The sequence below is a fragment of the Carcharodon carcharias genome, chromosome 35 (genome assembly GCF_017639515.1).
Source record: "Carcharodon carcharias isolate sCarCar2 chromosome 35, sCarCar2.pri, whole genome shotgun sequence".
NCBI lineage: Eukaryota > Metazoa > Chordata > Chondrichthyes > Lamniformes > Lamnidae > Carcharodon > Carcharodon carcharias.
In genome coordinates, this window is record NC_054501.1 from 4,707,322 (window position 1) to 4,722,321 (window position 15,000).

The window sequence follows — 15,000 nt, forward strand, 5'->3', positions numbered from 1 at the left end:
CCCACCCCACTCCCACCCCCACCCCACTCCCCGTCCAACAGGGGCCACGGGACATTTTACGTTCCATCCGACAGGGCACAGACAGGGGCCTCAGGTTTAATGTCTCGGCCCTCAGCACTGACCCTCCGACAGTGCGGCACTCCCTCAGCACTGACCCTCCAACAGTGCGGCACTCCTTCAGCACTGACCCTCCAACAGTGCGGCGCTCCCTCAGCGCTGTCCCTCCAACAGTGCGGCGCTCCCTCAGCACTGACCCTCCCACAGCGCGGCGCTCCCTCAGTACTGACCCTCCCACAGTGCGGCGCTCCCTCAGCGCTGTCCCTCCGACAGTGCGGCGCTCCCTCAGCGCTGTCCCTCCCACAGTGCGGCGCTCCCTCAGCACTGACCCTCAGACAGTGCGGCGCTCCCTCAGCGCTGTCCCTCCCACAGTGCGGCGCTCCCTCAGCACTGACCCTCAGACAGTGCGGCGCTCCCTCAGCACTGACCCTCCAACAGTGCAGCGCTCCCTCAGCGATGACCCTCCGACAGTGCGGCGCTCCCTCAGCACTGACCCTCCAACAGTGCGGCACTCCCTCAGCACTGACCCTCCCACAGTGCGGCACTCCCTCAGCACTGACCCTCCAACAGTGCGGCGCTCCCTCAGCACTGACCCTCCGACAGTGCGGCACTCCTTCAGCGCTGGCACCGGGGGTCGTTGCGGGGGGATGGTTGCTGGGGGAGTGTTGGGCCTGGACCCACGGGACTTTCCGATTCTGAGGGCAAGAGTGGGACCCTCTGGGAGGCAGTTGACATCTTGAGGCATTGTGGGTAATAAACACGGTATCCACGGATACCAACATGACCAACCCCGGGAAATCTGAGGTGAAGCGGCCAGAGCTGACCATGTTGTACCTTTGACCTTTGAGCAGCCAGGTGGTGTCGTCCTGCCTGCGGCCACGTGATGCCTCCTGCAGTGCAACAGCCGGACGAACATTCGATCGTGGTTTGAGGGCGTGTCCCACATCGGAGGAGCTCAGGGGGCAGTGGGGGGGAACCGAGGGAGGCCCTGACCCTAAGAGTGAGTCAATGCCCTCCAGAAAGGGGCAGCGGTGGGATTGCAGGGCAGATGGGGGTGGGGGAGGGGGGTAGTAGCGTGGTGAGAGGAATCAGCGGAGTGGACAGGGCGAGTTGAAGGATCCACGGACTCCCCGCTGGCACCAACCCCCCCCCAACCCCACCACTCAGCCAGCTGTTGGTCAATCGAACGTAATTAAATCCCCCTCGACAGCTGCCCCCCTTGGTCGAATGTCGCCCCTTCCCTTATACGTGCCTCTCTGCATTCATCTGTTGCCGACTGGAGCCTTAAATTAGCCTGTCACGAGGCTGGCAGATGAACAGGCAGCCTAAAGATAGTGTCAAGTGGGGCAGGTGGGGTTACAAAGAGCTTAACACTGGGCAGAGCGAGGGAGAGAGCAAGAGAGTGAGAGAGAGACAGACAGACAGAGAGAGACAGAGTGAGAGAGAGAGACAGAGAGAGAGAGAGAGCGAGAGAAAAGAGACAGAGAGAGAGAGACAGAGAGAGAGAGACACACACACAGAGAGAGAGAGAGTGAGAGAAAAGAGACAGAGGGAGAGGCAGAGAGAGAGAGACAGAGGGAGAGAGAGACATAGGGAGAGAGAGACAGAGGGAGAGAGACAGAGACAGAGAGAGAGAGACAGGGAGAGAAAGACAGAGAGAGACAGAGAGAGAGAGACAGGGAGAGAAAGACAGAGAGAGACAGAGAGAGACAGAGACAGAGAGAGAGAGAGAGAGACAGGGAGAGAGAGAGAGACAGAGAGAGAGACAGAGAGAGAGAGACAGAGAGAGAGAGGGACAGGGAGAGCGAGAGAGAGAGAGACAGAGAGAGAGACAGAGCGAGAGAGAGAGAGAGACAGAACGAGAGGGACAGAGCGAGAGCGAGGGAGACAGAGAGAGAGACAGAGAGAGAGACAGAGCGAGAGAGAGAGAGACAGAGCGAGAGAGAGACAGAGAGGGACAGGGAGAACCAGAGAGAGAGAGAGACAAAAAGAGAGACAGAGCGAGAGAGAGAGAGACAGAGCGAGAGAGAGACAGAGAGGGACAGGGAGAGCCAGAGAGAGAGAGAGACAGAGCGAGAGAGAGACAGTGAGGGACAGGGAGAGCCAGAGAGAGAGAGAGACAGAGCGAGAGAGAGAGAGACAGAGCGAGAGCGAGAGAGACAGAGAGAGAGAGACAGAGAGAGAGACAGAGCGAGAGAGAGATGGGGCCTGTTTCCATCTTGCTCCCACCTGTACAAAGCATTTCCTCCTTCGCTCTCCCACCCCCCCATCCCCTCTCCGCTGGCCCCCTGCCCACCCGCTACCCCACCCCCAATGACTTCCACGCAAGCCCGTCCTCCGCCCCCATCCCCTCCCCACTCCGCTCCGTAGTGTTCCCGCCCGCGCTGCCCAGCGGGGGCGCTGTGGGAATGCTGGCATCCCACCGGCCAAATCAAAGGTCATCGACCGAGTCGAGACGGAGCAGAAGGGCACTGGCGGAGGCCATTTGACCCCTCGCCTCTGGACTAGCCCTTTGGCCGAATGATTTGACTCGGTCCCAGGCTTGGACACTATGAAGAAAATGCCCCTATTGCCCTGAACTGCCTGTCCTTCTCGTTCTCCGCTCGCTGTTAACCCTCAATTTAAATTTACAGTAAATTGATTAGTGGCTGCAGTGCTGACTCCCACCCACAGGCAGCGATCTTTCCTCTCCCATTGGGATAGGGGGCTTTAAAAAGTTGGGAAACAGTGCCACATACTGACAGACCACTGGTATTACAAACCCCTCCATTCATAAAGAATAATAATGAGGGAGACCCATGAAATAAAGAGGGAGAGAAAGGGAAAGAGAGAGGCAGAGACAAAGAGAGTGAGAGAGAGAGAGAGAGGGAGGAGGGAGAAATAGAGACCAAGAGAGAGAAAGGGAAGGAGAGAGGGAGAGAGACAAGGAGTGGGAGGGGGAGGAGAGAGAGTGAGAGAGAGTGAAAGAGAGACAGGAAGATAGAGAGCGCAAAAGAGAGAGAGAGAGACAGAGAGAGAGGGGGGAGGGGGGAGGAGAGAGAGTGAAAGACAGATAGGAGGAGAGAGATAGAGTGAAAGAGAGACTTGAAGATAGAGAATGCAAAAGAGAGAGAGAGAGGGAGAGAGAGACAGAGAGAGGGGAGGGGGGAGGAGAGAGAGAGAGTGAAAGACAGATAGGAGGAGAGAGAGAGAGTGAAAGAGAGACAGGAAGATAGGGAGAGAGCACAAAAGAGACATAGAGGGAAAGAGAGACAGATAGAGAGAGACAGAAAGAGCAGAGAAGGTGCGAGAGAGAGAATGAGAGAGGGGGAATGAGCGACAGAGAGAGAGAGAGACAGGGAAAGAGCAGAGAGGGAGGGAGAGGCAGAGAGAAAGATTGAGACAGAGACAGAAAGCGCAGAGAAGGTGAGAGAGAGAGAGAATGAGAGAGGGGTAAAAGACACAGGGAGAGAGAGAAAGATAGAGAGACAGAAAGAGGGAGAGAGAGGGAAAGAGAAAGGGAGAGAGAGAAATAGCAGAGAGAAAGAGAGACATAGGGAGAGACAGAGAGAGAAAACCAGAGGGTTGGGTGGGGGGGATTGATGTTGTGCAGGGCAGGAGGCGGGGGGAGGGTCCCTTTAAGAGCGACAGCCGAGGGAGAGAGAATAAGAGACACCCGGTGGGGGGGGCGGGGGGGGGGGGGGGGGTGCAAAAACCAGAGGGGGTGGTGGGTGGGTTGAGTGCGGGGGCTGAGGGGAATGTTTTTCAGAATGAGAAAGAGATTAAAAGCATTGATGGACAGAGAGAGAGAGGGAGAGAGAGAGAGAGAGAGGAAGAAATAGCTGGCTCTCAGTAAGGTGAGGAATTTAATCCTTGTATTCTTCTGTTCTCCTGTTCACCACGCTCCCCATGTCCCCTTCCATGCAGTCAGGTACGGATTAAAGGTCTTGGGAAAACATATTCATCGGGGAACGAAGGAGGAATTCTGAAGAGCGTTAACAGTGAACGGGACCATTATTCAGTATTCCTCCCTCACTCTGTATTGTCACACCAGTATTCAACCTTCCCCGCTCCCCTCTGCTTCTGTTCCCCCACCCCCCCACACACCCCCCCACCCCGCCACCCCACCCCCCCGCCCCCACACACACCACCCCCACCACCCCCCCCACCAGATTTCCGAATTCTGGTCGCTCTCACCCTCCCATCCCCACCACCATCCCCCTTTCTCATAACCCGATGGCCATCTCTCCTCGCCATCGACCCACCCACCCCACCGCACGCCCACGCCCTCTACCCTCTCCGCGCACCCCGGCTCGGTGTGTTTCCCATGTGAGGGAATCAAAGGATGGCCGGCTATTCAGCCGTGGTGGGGGGGGGGGGCGGGGTATGGGGGCAGCGCGGGACTCGCCCAGCCTCAGGTGTGAGGTTGGGGTTTAGAGGCTGATTGATGGCTCTCAGGCACCGATGCTGGGCTGTGTGTGAGTTTCTGCGTGTGTGAGCGTGAGTGTGTGTGCGTGCGTGCGGCGCTCCCTCAGCACTGACCCTCCCACAGTGCGGCGCTCCCTCAGCACTGACCCTCCGACAGTGCGGCGCTCCCTCAGCGCTGACCCTCCGACAGCGCGGCACTCCCTCAGCACTGACCCTCCGACAGCGCGGTGCTCCCTCAGCGCTGACCCTCCGACAGCGCGGTGCTCCCTCAGCACCGACCCTCCGACAGTGCGGTGCTCCCTCAGTACTGACCCTCCGACAGTGCGGTGCTCCCTCAGTACTGACCCTCCGACAGTGCAGCGCTCCCTCAGCACCGACCCTCCGACAGTGCGGTGCTCCCTCAGTACTGACCCTCCGACAGTGCGGCGCTCCCTCAGCACCGACCCTCCGACAGTGCGGTGCTCCCTCAGCACTGACCCTCCGACAGTGCGGCGCTCCTTCAGCACTGACCCTCCGCCAGTGCGGCGATGCCTCAGTATTGACCCTCCGCCAGTGCGGCGCTGCCTCTGCACTGACCCTCCAACAGTGCGGCGCTCCCTCAGTACTGACCCTCCGACAGTGCGGCGCTCCCTCAGTACTGACCCTCCGACAGCGCGGCACTCCCTCAGCGCTGACAACGGGGTGGGGAAGTGCCGGGCTTGGATTCTGGGGCTGAGGTCTCTGGAGTGGTGGCCCGAGCCTCTGACCTCCTGACCCCAAGGCTACGACCCATTACCCAGCCAACACCGTGTGACTTGGAGCGAACTCACGCTGGGCTTTACTTAACAATGGTGGGGGCCTAGCGTGCTTAAAGGGACAGGCGTGCGCTCTGTTGCGATAGGTGTTTGCGAGCCCAACGTTTTATGGCCCGCGCCTCGCACCCCGCAGCCCCCCTCCCCCCACCCTGTACCCCAAAATTGTCCCCTTCGCAAATACTTGTGCGATTATTGTCTCTTTACTGTCCTGCGAGCAGCTCGGGGAGAATCCAGGAACGTTTTCCACAAGATGCCGCTGGAAGGTTGGATTAAAAAGACGGAGGACATTTCCACCCTCTATGTCATCAAGGAGAAGCTGGGCGCGTGAGTTTTGGCCCCTCCCCCTCGGTCGGGGGATGTGGGGCGGGGGGCGTGGGGGGGCTGTGCAGAAGGTGGGCAGAGGGAGGAGGATGTCGGAGCAGGGGAGGGGAGGGGATGAGAGGGGCTTTCTGAGGGAGGGGGAGGTGAGAGGGGGAATGAAGAGGAGGAGGAGGAGGAGGAGGAGGGGAGAGGCAGGGTGAGGGGCGTTAGTGATAAAAGAATGAGGGAGAGCGAGGCGAGGAGAGGAGGAGGGATGAAGGGGGAGGGGGAGGGGAGGGAGAACGTGGGGAGGGTAGTGGAGCAGGGGCTGAGGAGGGTGGAGGGAGGGGAGGAGGGAGGGAGAACGTGGGGAGGGTAGTGGAGCAGGGGCTGAGGAGGGTGGAGGGAGGGGAGGAGGGAGGGAGAACGTGGGGAGGGTAGTGGAGCAGGGGCTGAGGAGGGTGGAGGGAGGGGAGGAGGGAGGGAGAACGTGGGGAGGGTAGTGGAGCAGGGGCTGAGGAGGGTGGAGGGAGGGGAGGAGGGAGGGAGAACGTGGGGAGGGTAGTGGAGCAGGGGCTGAGGAGGGTGGAGGGAGGGGAGGAGGGAGGGATGGGGTGGGAGAATGGGGGAGGGTAGTGGAGCGGGCATGAGGAGGGTGGAGGGTGGGGAGGAGGGAGGGAGGTGAGGGAGAATGGGGGAGGGTAGTGGAGCTGGCATTAGGAGGGTGGAGGGTGGGGAGGAGGGAGGGAGGTGAGGGAGAATGGGGGAGGGTAGTGGAGCTGGCATGAGGAGGGTGGAGGGTGCGGAGGAGGGAGGGAGGGGCAGGAAGGGAGGGGTGGGAGAGAGGGGATGGGGGTTGAGGAGGGAGGGGAGGGATTGGGGGCATGGCAAAAGTATGAGGGAGAGCAGGGTGAGGAGAGGGGAGAGGAAGGAAGGGGTGGGGGAGGAAGGGAGGGGAGGGAGAAAGGGGGAGTGGAAAGAGGTGGTGAGGAGGGAGGGGGAGGGGGAGATGAGGTGGGGGTAGGGTTGGGGCGAGAGGGGAAGGGGAAGAGGGGCTTTTGGTGGGGGAAGGGGAATTGACAATGACTGCCTGACACCATTAGAATTTCCTGACACCTTGGCTGCTCCTCGGTGCCTCCTACTGAGCAGCTCCAGTACTGCACAGGCCTCCACACCGCCCAGGACAAAGCAGCCCCGCCCCATCCACCACCTTCAACATTCACTGCCCCCTGTCGACGGGCACTGCATGTGGAGTTTGGGAACGTGTGTCAGGAGAGAGTGGACAATTTGGAAAACACGATAAAGAACCGGGAGGATTCTTCATCCTAAGACAATTGGACTTCCTCGTCCACAGTGTGGATGTTTACCCTCCATCCACTAAAATATTTCCAAAGGCGAGAGACAGAGAGAGAGACAGAGACAGAGACAGAGAGAGACAGAGGCAGAGAGAGACAAAGACAGAGACAGAGACAGAGAGAGAGAGAGAGAGAGAGAGAGACAGAGAGAGAGAGACAGAGACAAAGGGAGAAGGAGAGAGACAGAGAGACAGAGTGGAGGAGAGAGACAGAGAGGGAGAGAGAGACAGAGAGGGAGAGAGAGAGAGACAGAGGGAGACACAGAGAGAGAGACAGAGAGGGAGAAATGGAGAGAGACAGAGAGAGAGAGGGACAGAGAGAGAAAGACAGAGAGAGGGAGAGGTGGAGAGAGACCAAGACAGAGAGACAGACAGAGAGACAGGGAGAAGGAAGGAGAGACAGAGATGGAGAGCAAGAGAGAGAGAGACAGAGGGAGAGAGACAGACAGACAGAGAGACACAGAAAGGGAGAGACAGAAAGTAAGAGATAGAGAGAGAGACACACACAGAGGGAGAGACAGAGACAGAGAAGGAGAGACTGAAAGAGAGACAGAGAGAGCGAGACAGAGACAAAGAAGGAGAGACTGAGAGGGACAGAGAGAGAGACAGAGAAAGAGAGACAGAGACAGAGAAGGAGAGACTAAACGAGAGAGAGAGACAGAGAGAGAGAGAGAGGGAGAGACTGAGAGAAAGAGAGACAGAGAGACACACACAGAGAGAGACAGAGACAGAGAGGAGAGACTGAAAGAGAGACAGAGAGAGAGAGACAGAGACAGAGAAGGAGAGACTAAATGAGAGAGAGAGAGACAGAGAGAGAGACAGAGAGAGACACACACACACAGAGGGAGAGACAGAGACAGAGAGGGAGAGACTGAGAGAGAGAGACAGAGACAGAGAAGGAGAGACTAAATGAGAGAGAGAGAGACAGAGAGAGAGAGACACAGAGAGAGACACACACACACAGAGGGAGAGACAGAGACAGAGAGGGAGAGACTGAGAGAGAGAGACAGAGACAGAGAGACAGAGAAGGTGAGACAGAGAAGGAGAGACTGAACGAGAGAGAGACAGAGAGAGAGAGACAGAGAGAGAGAGGGAGAGACTGAGAGAGAGAGACAGAGAGAGTGAGAGCCATCAGTACAAAACCAAAGTTTCTCTAATGATAATGAGAGTAGAAATTGGAAAGCTATGTGTTTAATGTTAGGCTACCCCGGGCTCTGAGGAGGACAGTCGACTGGCTTTCCCTTTACTTTGGAGGGAGAAGCATCCGGAATATCTTGTGTGGGTGGTCATTAACATGTTGCAGCAGTGTGATTAGTATTCCAAGAGTGTGAGAGGAATGTTCCCCTGTTGGATTCCAGCTCTCAGCACCATTTCACACTGAGGGAATGGGGGTGACCTGAGGAATCCCAAAAAACAGGGAACCTCAGTGGGATAAAAATAGAGAGAAAGAGACAGAAAGACAGAGAGAGAGAGAAGGTCAGAGAGAGACAGAGAGAGCGAGAGAGAAAGAGAGAGAGAGAGAAAGAGAGAGAGAGAGAGAGAGAGAGAGACAGAGAGAGAGAGGGTCAGAGAGAGACAGAGAGAGAGAAAGATAGAGAGAGGGTCAGAGAGAGACAGAGAGAGAGAAAGAGAGAGAGAGCGACAGAGACAGAGAGAGGGGGTCAGAGAGAGACAGAGAGAGAGGGTCAGAGAGAGACAGAGAGAGAGAGAGAGAGAGACAGAGAGAGAGGGGGTCAGAGAGAGAGAAAGAGGGACAGAGACAGAGAGTGAGTGAGAGAGAGAGACAAGGAGAGACAGAGAGAGAGAGGCAGAGAGAGAGGGAGAGATAGAGAAAGATTGGACAGAGAGAGTGAGAGAGACAGAGAGCGAGGGAGAGAGGCAGAGAGAGAGAGGAACAGAGAGCTAGAGAGAGAGACAGAGAGAGGGAGGGACAGAACCAGAGAGAGAGAGAGAGAAAGAGAGAGAGGAAGAGAGGCAGAGACAGAGAGAGAGGAAGAGAGGCAGACATAGAGACAGAAAGACAGAGGGAGAGAGAGAGAGAAGGATAGTGACAGAGAGATACAAAGAGAAAGTGAAAGAGGGAGAGAATGACAGATAGCAAGAGACAGACAAGGAGAGACAAAGAGCAAGAGAAAAGAGAGAGCAATAGAGAGAGAGAGACAGAGAGAGAGAAAGGGAGTGAGGGAGAGACAGAGAGAGAGAAAGGGAGTGAAAGAAACAGAGAGATATGGAGACAGAGAGAGAGAGTGAGGGAGAAAGAGACAGAGAGAGAGACAGAGGGAGAGAGAGAGACATAGACAGGGAGAGACAGGGAGTAAGAGATGAGAGAGAGCAATAGAGAGAGAGAGACACACACACACACAGAGAGAGAGATTGAGACAGAGAGAGAGACAGAGAAAGTGAGAGAGGGAGAGGGTGACAGTTGAGAGAGACAGAGATAGAGACAGAGACAGACTGGGAGAGACAGAGAGCGAGAGATGAGAGAGAACAATAAGAGAGAGAGACAGAGAGAGAGACATTGAGACAGAGAGAGAGAGAGATTGAGACAGAGAGAGAGACAGAGACAGATAGGCAGAGAGAGAGATTGAGGGAGAGAGGGAGAGATAGAGGGAAGGACAGAGAGAGAGAGAGAGAGAGAGAGATGGAGAGACAGAGAGAGAGAGAGAGGCAGCGAGAGAGAGTGAGAGAGAGAGACAGAGAGCGAGGGAGACAGCGAGTGAGAAAGGGAGAGGGAGAGAGAGAAAGAGAGGGACAGAACCAGACAGTGGGACAAACAGAGACAGAAAGACAGATAGAGAGAGGGACAAAGAGAGAGAAAGAGATAGAGAGAGAGAGAGTGACAGAGAAAGAGAGAGAGACAGACAGAGACTGAGGGAAAGAGAGAGACATTGACAAAGAGAGAGACACAGGGAGAAAGTGAGTGAGGAAGTGGCAGATAGAGAAAGATGGAGACAGAGTGATAGAGACCGAGAGACAGAGACAGAGAGCGAGAGACTGAGAGAGGGCGATAGAGAGACAGAGGGAGAAAGAGAGAGGGAGAATGAGAGAGAGAGAAACAGAGATAGAGATATAGAGAAAGAGAGAGAGAGGGACACAGAGAGAGAGAGAGAGTGAGAGAGAGACAGAGCCAGAGATGGAGAGACAGAGACAGAGAGATAGAGAGGGAGAGAGAGACAGTAGGAGAGAGAGCAAGGATCAGAGAGAGAGAAAGGGAGAGAGGGAGAGATAGAGACAGAGAGATTGAGACAGAGAGAGAAATAGAGACAAAGAGAGAGACAGCCAGAGAGAGAGACAGAGAGATAGACAGAGAGAGAGGCGGAGAGAGAGACAGCCAGAGAGAGAGAGACAGAGTGATAGACAGAGAGAGAGAGACAGAGAGATAGACAGACACACAGGCAGAGAGAGTCACACAGAGATGGAGCGACAGAGACAGAGAGAAACAGAGATAGAGAGAGAGAGGGAAAGACAGAGAGAGAGGCAGACAGAGGTAGAGAAAGAGGAGATAGATATAGAGACGGTGAGATACAGAGACAGAGACTGAGAGAGACAGAGACAGAGAGAAACACAGAGAGAGAGACAGACTGACAGAGAGAGACAGGGACAGAGGCAGAGAGAAACAGAGAAACACAGAGAGAGAGAGAGAGAGACAGGCATAGAGAGGGATAGAGTTAGAGAAAGACAGGGAGAGAGACAAAGAAAGAGACACACATGGCAAGAGACAGAGAGAGAGACAGAGACACAGAGAGAGAGACAGGAACAGAGTGAGAGAGAGAGAGAGTGACAGACAGAGTGACAGAGACAGACAGACAGAGAGAGAGAGAGAGTGACAGACAGAGTGACAGAGACAGACAGACAGAGAGAGAGAGTGACAGACAGAGTGACAGAGACAGACAGAGAGAGAGACAGACAGAGAGAGAGGGAGAGAGACAGAAACAGAAAGAGAGACAAAGACAGAGAGAGAGACAGAGAGAGAGAGAGATGGAGTGAGAGAAAGGGAGAGAGTGAGACAGAGAGATAGGGAGTGAGAGAGAGAGAGAGAGAGACCAAGAGAGAGGAAGAGGAACAGGAGGTGGCCTTTCAGACCTAGAGAGAGAGAGACAGAAGGACAGAGACAAAAAGAGAGAGAGGGAGGCCGAAGCAGAGAAACGGAGAGTGAGAGACTGGGAGAGACAGACAGAGAATGACAAGGAGAGACAGAGAGATAGAGAGGGAGAGAGAGACAGAGACAGACAGAGAGAGGGACAGAGAGAGAGAGATGGAGTGAGAGAAAGGCAGAGAGAGAGAGCGAGACAGAGAGATAGGGAGTGAGAGAAAGAGAGAGACCAAGAGAGAGGAACAGGAACAGGAGGTGGCCTTTCGGCCCCTCTCGAGCCTGTTCTGCCATTCTATAAGATCATGTTCTGATCTGTGACCTATCTCCATCTACCCACCTCTGCCCCGTATCCCTGAATACCCTTTTGGTTAACAAAAATCTCTCAACCTCCCAGGTTTAAAACTAACTGACCCGGCATCGATGGCCGTTTGTGGGGAGAGAGTTCCAAACTCCGACCACCCTTTGTGTGTAGGGGTCTTTCCTCATTTCACTCCTGAAGGGTCTGCCTCTCCTTTTCAGACTCTGCCCCCCTCGTCCCAGACTCACCCCCCCACCCCCCCAACCAGCGGGAAACGGTCTCTCTCTATCAGTTCCCCGAATTCCTCGAAAACTCCAATCAAATCACCCCCCCCCACCCCCGACCCTTCTGAATTCCAGGGAACACCTAGTTTGTGTTTAATCTCTCCTCGGAATTTAACACTTGGGATCGTTCCGAGAAAGCTACCCTGACCTCCCTCCCGAGGCTGATATACCCGTCCTGAGGGGTGGGGTGCAGGACCACTCCGCAGTAACACCAGATCCAATCAGGATCCTGTCGGACTTCCCCCACCCCGTTCGATTTTTTTCTATGTAAACCGTCACGCTGCGGTTGAGGCGCCCCTTTAAACGCTGCTTCCTCTCCCTGCCTTTCCTGCTGCAGGGGCGCCTTCTCCGAAGTCATGCTGGCCGAGGACCGCCAGTCCAAGCGGCTGGTCGCCCTGAAGTGCATCGCCAAGGACGTCCGGCAGGACAAGGAAGCTGTGATGAAGAACGAGATCGCTGTACAGTGCAAGTGAGTCGAGGGGGGTGGAGAAGGTGGCGGGGGGGGGGGAAGCCAAGAGTTGGCGGGTATCTGTCCGCTGCCAAGGGAGAAAGAGGCTCCATTTTGTTGCCCACCCCTAATTGCCCTCGAACTGGGCTTCCTTGCGGGCCCACATGGTCTCTGGGCCTAAGGCCCAGCTGTAGGCCAGGCCGGGTAAAGATGACAGATTCCCTTCCCTAAAGGGGCTTTTAAACGACATTCGAATGAGCCAGAGGGGTTTTTAGTGATATTCGATGATAGGGACACCACCACCGTGATTTAGGCTTTGAATTCCCAATTTTTCGTTCCAACAGCGGCCGGGGTGGGATTTGAACCCGTATCCCCAGGGCTTTAGCCTAGGCCTCGGGATTACTAATCCAGTGACACTGCCGCTCTGACACCATCTCCCACCAAATGGAGGGTGAGGGTGTGGCAGGGGAATCTAGTTGGTCGTCATAGAGTGAGATAATCCTAACCCTAATCCTAATTCCAACCCTAACCCTACTCCTAACCCTAACAGCTCCCTCAGCGCTGACCCTCCGACAGTGCGGCACTCCCTCAGCACTGACCCTCCGACAGTGCGGCGCTCCCTCAGCGCTGACCCTCCCACAGTGCGGCGCTCCCTCGGCGCCAACCCTCCGACAGTGCGGTGCTCCCTCGGCGCTGACCCTCCGACAGTGCGGTGCTCCCTCAGCGCTGACCCTCCGACAGTGCGGCGCTCCCTCAGCACTGACTCTCCCACAGTGCGGCGCTCCCTCAGCACTGACCCTACGACAGTGCGGCACTCCCACAGCGCTGACCCTCCGACAGTGCGGCGCTCCCTCAGCGCTGACCCTCCGACAGTGCGGTGCTCCCTCAGCACTGACCCTCCCACAGTGCGGCGCTCCCTCAGCACTGACCCTCCGACAGCGCGGCGCTCCCTCAGCACTGACCCTCCCACAGTGCGGCGCTCCCTCAGCACTGACCCTCCCACAGTGCAGCGCTCCTTCAGCACTGATCCTCCGACAGCGCGGCGCTCCCTCAGCACTGACCCTCCCACAGTGCGGCGCTCCCTCAGCACTGACCCTCCGACCGTGCGGTGTTCCCTCAGCGCTGACCCTCCGACAGAGCAGCGCTCCCTCAGCACTGACCCTCCGACAGAGCGGCGCTCCCTCAGCACTGACCCTCCGACAGCGCGGCGCTCCCTCAGCGCTGACCCTCTGACAGCGCGGCGTTCCCTCAGTACTGACCCTCTGACAGTGCGGCGCTCCCTCAGCACTGACCCTCCCACAGTGCGGCGCTCCCTCAGCACTGACCCTCCCACAGTGCAGCGCTCCTTCAGCACTGATCCTCCGACAGCGCGGCGCTCCCTCAGCACTGACCCTCCCACAGTGCGGCGCTCCCTCAGCACTGACCCTCCGACCGTGCGGTGCTCCCTCAGCGCTGACCCTCCGACAGAGCAGCGCTCCCTCAGCACTGACCCTCCGACAGAGCGGCGCTCCCTCAGCACTGACCCTCCGACAGCGCGGCGCTCCCTCAGCGCTGACCCTCTGACAGCGCGGCGCACCCTCGGTACTGGCGCCGGTGGGAGTGTTGGGCCTGGATTATGAGGCTGGGGTCTCTGGAGCGGGGGCTGAAACCCAGGATCGTGAGATTCAGGAAGATCAGAGTGAGATCCATTGAATTAAGTCCAATTCCCTTTGAGAGTAACAATTAACCGCGGGGGTGACACAAAAATTGTGGCAAGGTTGTTCTGACTGGTTTTTATCTGGTGAATGAATTAGGGATTAAAAATAGATGATTGACTCTTTTGGATATTAAATAGAGTGCAGATGAAAAGAATTCCAGGCAGGTTTGACATTGCAGTTGCCGTGGTTACCAAGTAAATCATTTATGTAATAAAAAGTGCTTAAAAGCATGCAGAAATATCTCGCTTAGATTTCCCTGACACAAATTCTGTAACCCTTTCCCTGCCAGGCTATGGCTTTTCCTTTTTCGCACTTTCGCAGGCCTGACGTTGCCTGGCAACCGGCGATGAGGCCTGACGTTGCCTGGCAACTGGCGATGAGGCCTGACGGAGCTACCAGCGAGTCGGCCTCACGAATGTCTGGCCACCGGCGAGTAGGCCTGACGTTGCCCGGCAACTGGCGAGTAGGCCTGAGGTTGCCAAATGACCTGCAAGTAGGCCTCATGCTGCATGGCGACCAGTGAGTGGGCCGGACTTTGCCTGGCAGCTGGCAAGTAGGCCTGACGTTACTTGGCGACCAGCGAGTGGGCCAGATATTGCCGAGCACCCGGCGGGTAGGCCTCACGAATGCCTGCCCAGAATGAAAACAGTAAAAATTGAGAAGTAAGAATACTGGTCTGAACTGGTCTTATATAACTTAAAATGGAACACCAGTAAAAACTGGGAAATAAGAGTACTGGTCCGAACTGTTTGTCCCTTCTGGGTGGTGATTGGCAGGTAGGCTTCACACCATCTGGTGACCGGCGACTAGGCCTCATGCTGCCTGGTGACTGGCGACTAGGCCTCATGCTGCCTGGTTACCAGCGACTAGGCCTCATGCTGCCTGGTTACCAGCGACTAGGCCTCACGCTGCCTGGTTACCAGCGACTAGGCCTCACGCTGCCTGGTGACTAGCGACTAGGCCTCACGCTGCCTGGTGACCAGTGAGTAGGCCTCACGCTGCCTGGTGATTAGACCTCTTGCTGCCTGGTGACTGGTGAATAGGCCTCATGCTGCCTGGTGACCGGTGAGTAGGCCTCACACTGCCTGGTGAGTAGGCCTCACGCTGCCTGGTGACCGGCGAATAAGCCTCAATGCTGCCTGGTGACCGGTGAGTAGGCCTCACGCTGCCTGGTGACCAGTGAGTAGGCCTCACGTTGCCTGGTGACCGGCGATTGGGCCTCACGCTGCCTGGTGACTGGCGAATAAGCCTCAATGCTGCCTGGTGAC

General features: G+C 56.5%; 1 protein-coding gene across 1 annotated transcript in view; it reads left to right on the plus strand.

Annotated features, from left to right (window-relative positions):
- The first annotated feature begins 5,480 nt into the window (after nucleotides 1–5,480).
- LOC121272762 (calcium/calmodulin-dependent protein kinase type 1-like) overlaps nucleotides 5,481–15,000 on the plus strand; it is a 42,897-nt gene continuing 33,377 nt past the window's right edge. Inside the window, exons 1-2 of the mRNA XM_041179543.1 lie at nucleotides 5,481–5,582; nucleotides 11,925–12,056. Of these exons, the coding sequence (XP_041035477.1) occupies nucleotides 5,509–5,582; nucleotides 11,925–12,056 (206 nt within the window). The 5' untranslated portion in view covers nucleotides 5,481–5,508. The remainder of the gene's footprint in view (nucleotides 5,583–11,924; nucleotides 12,057–15,000) is intronic.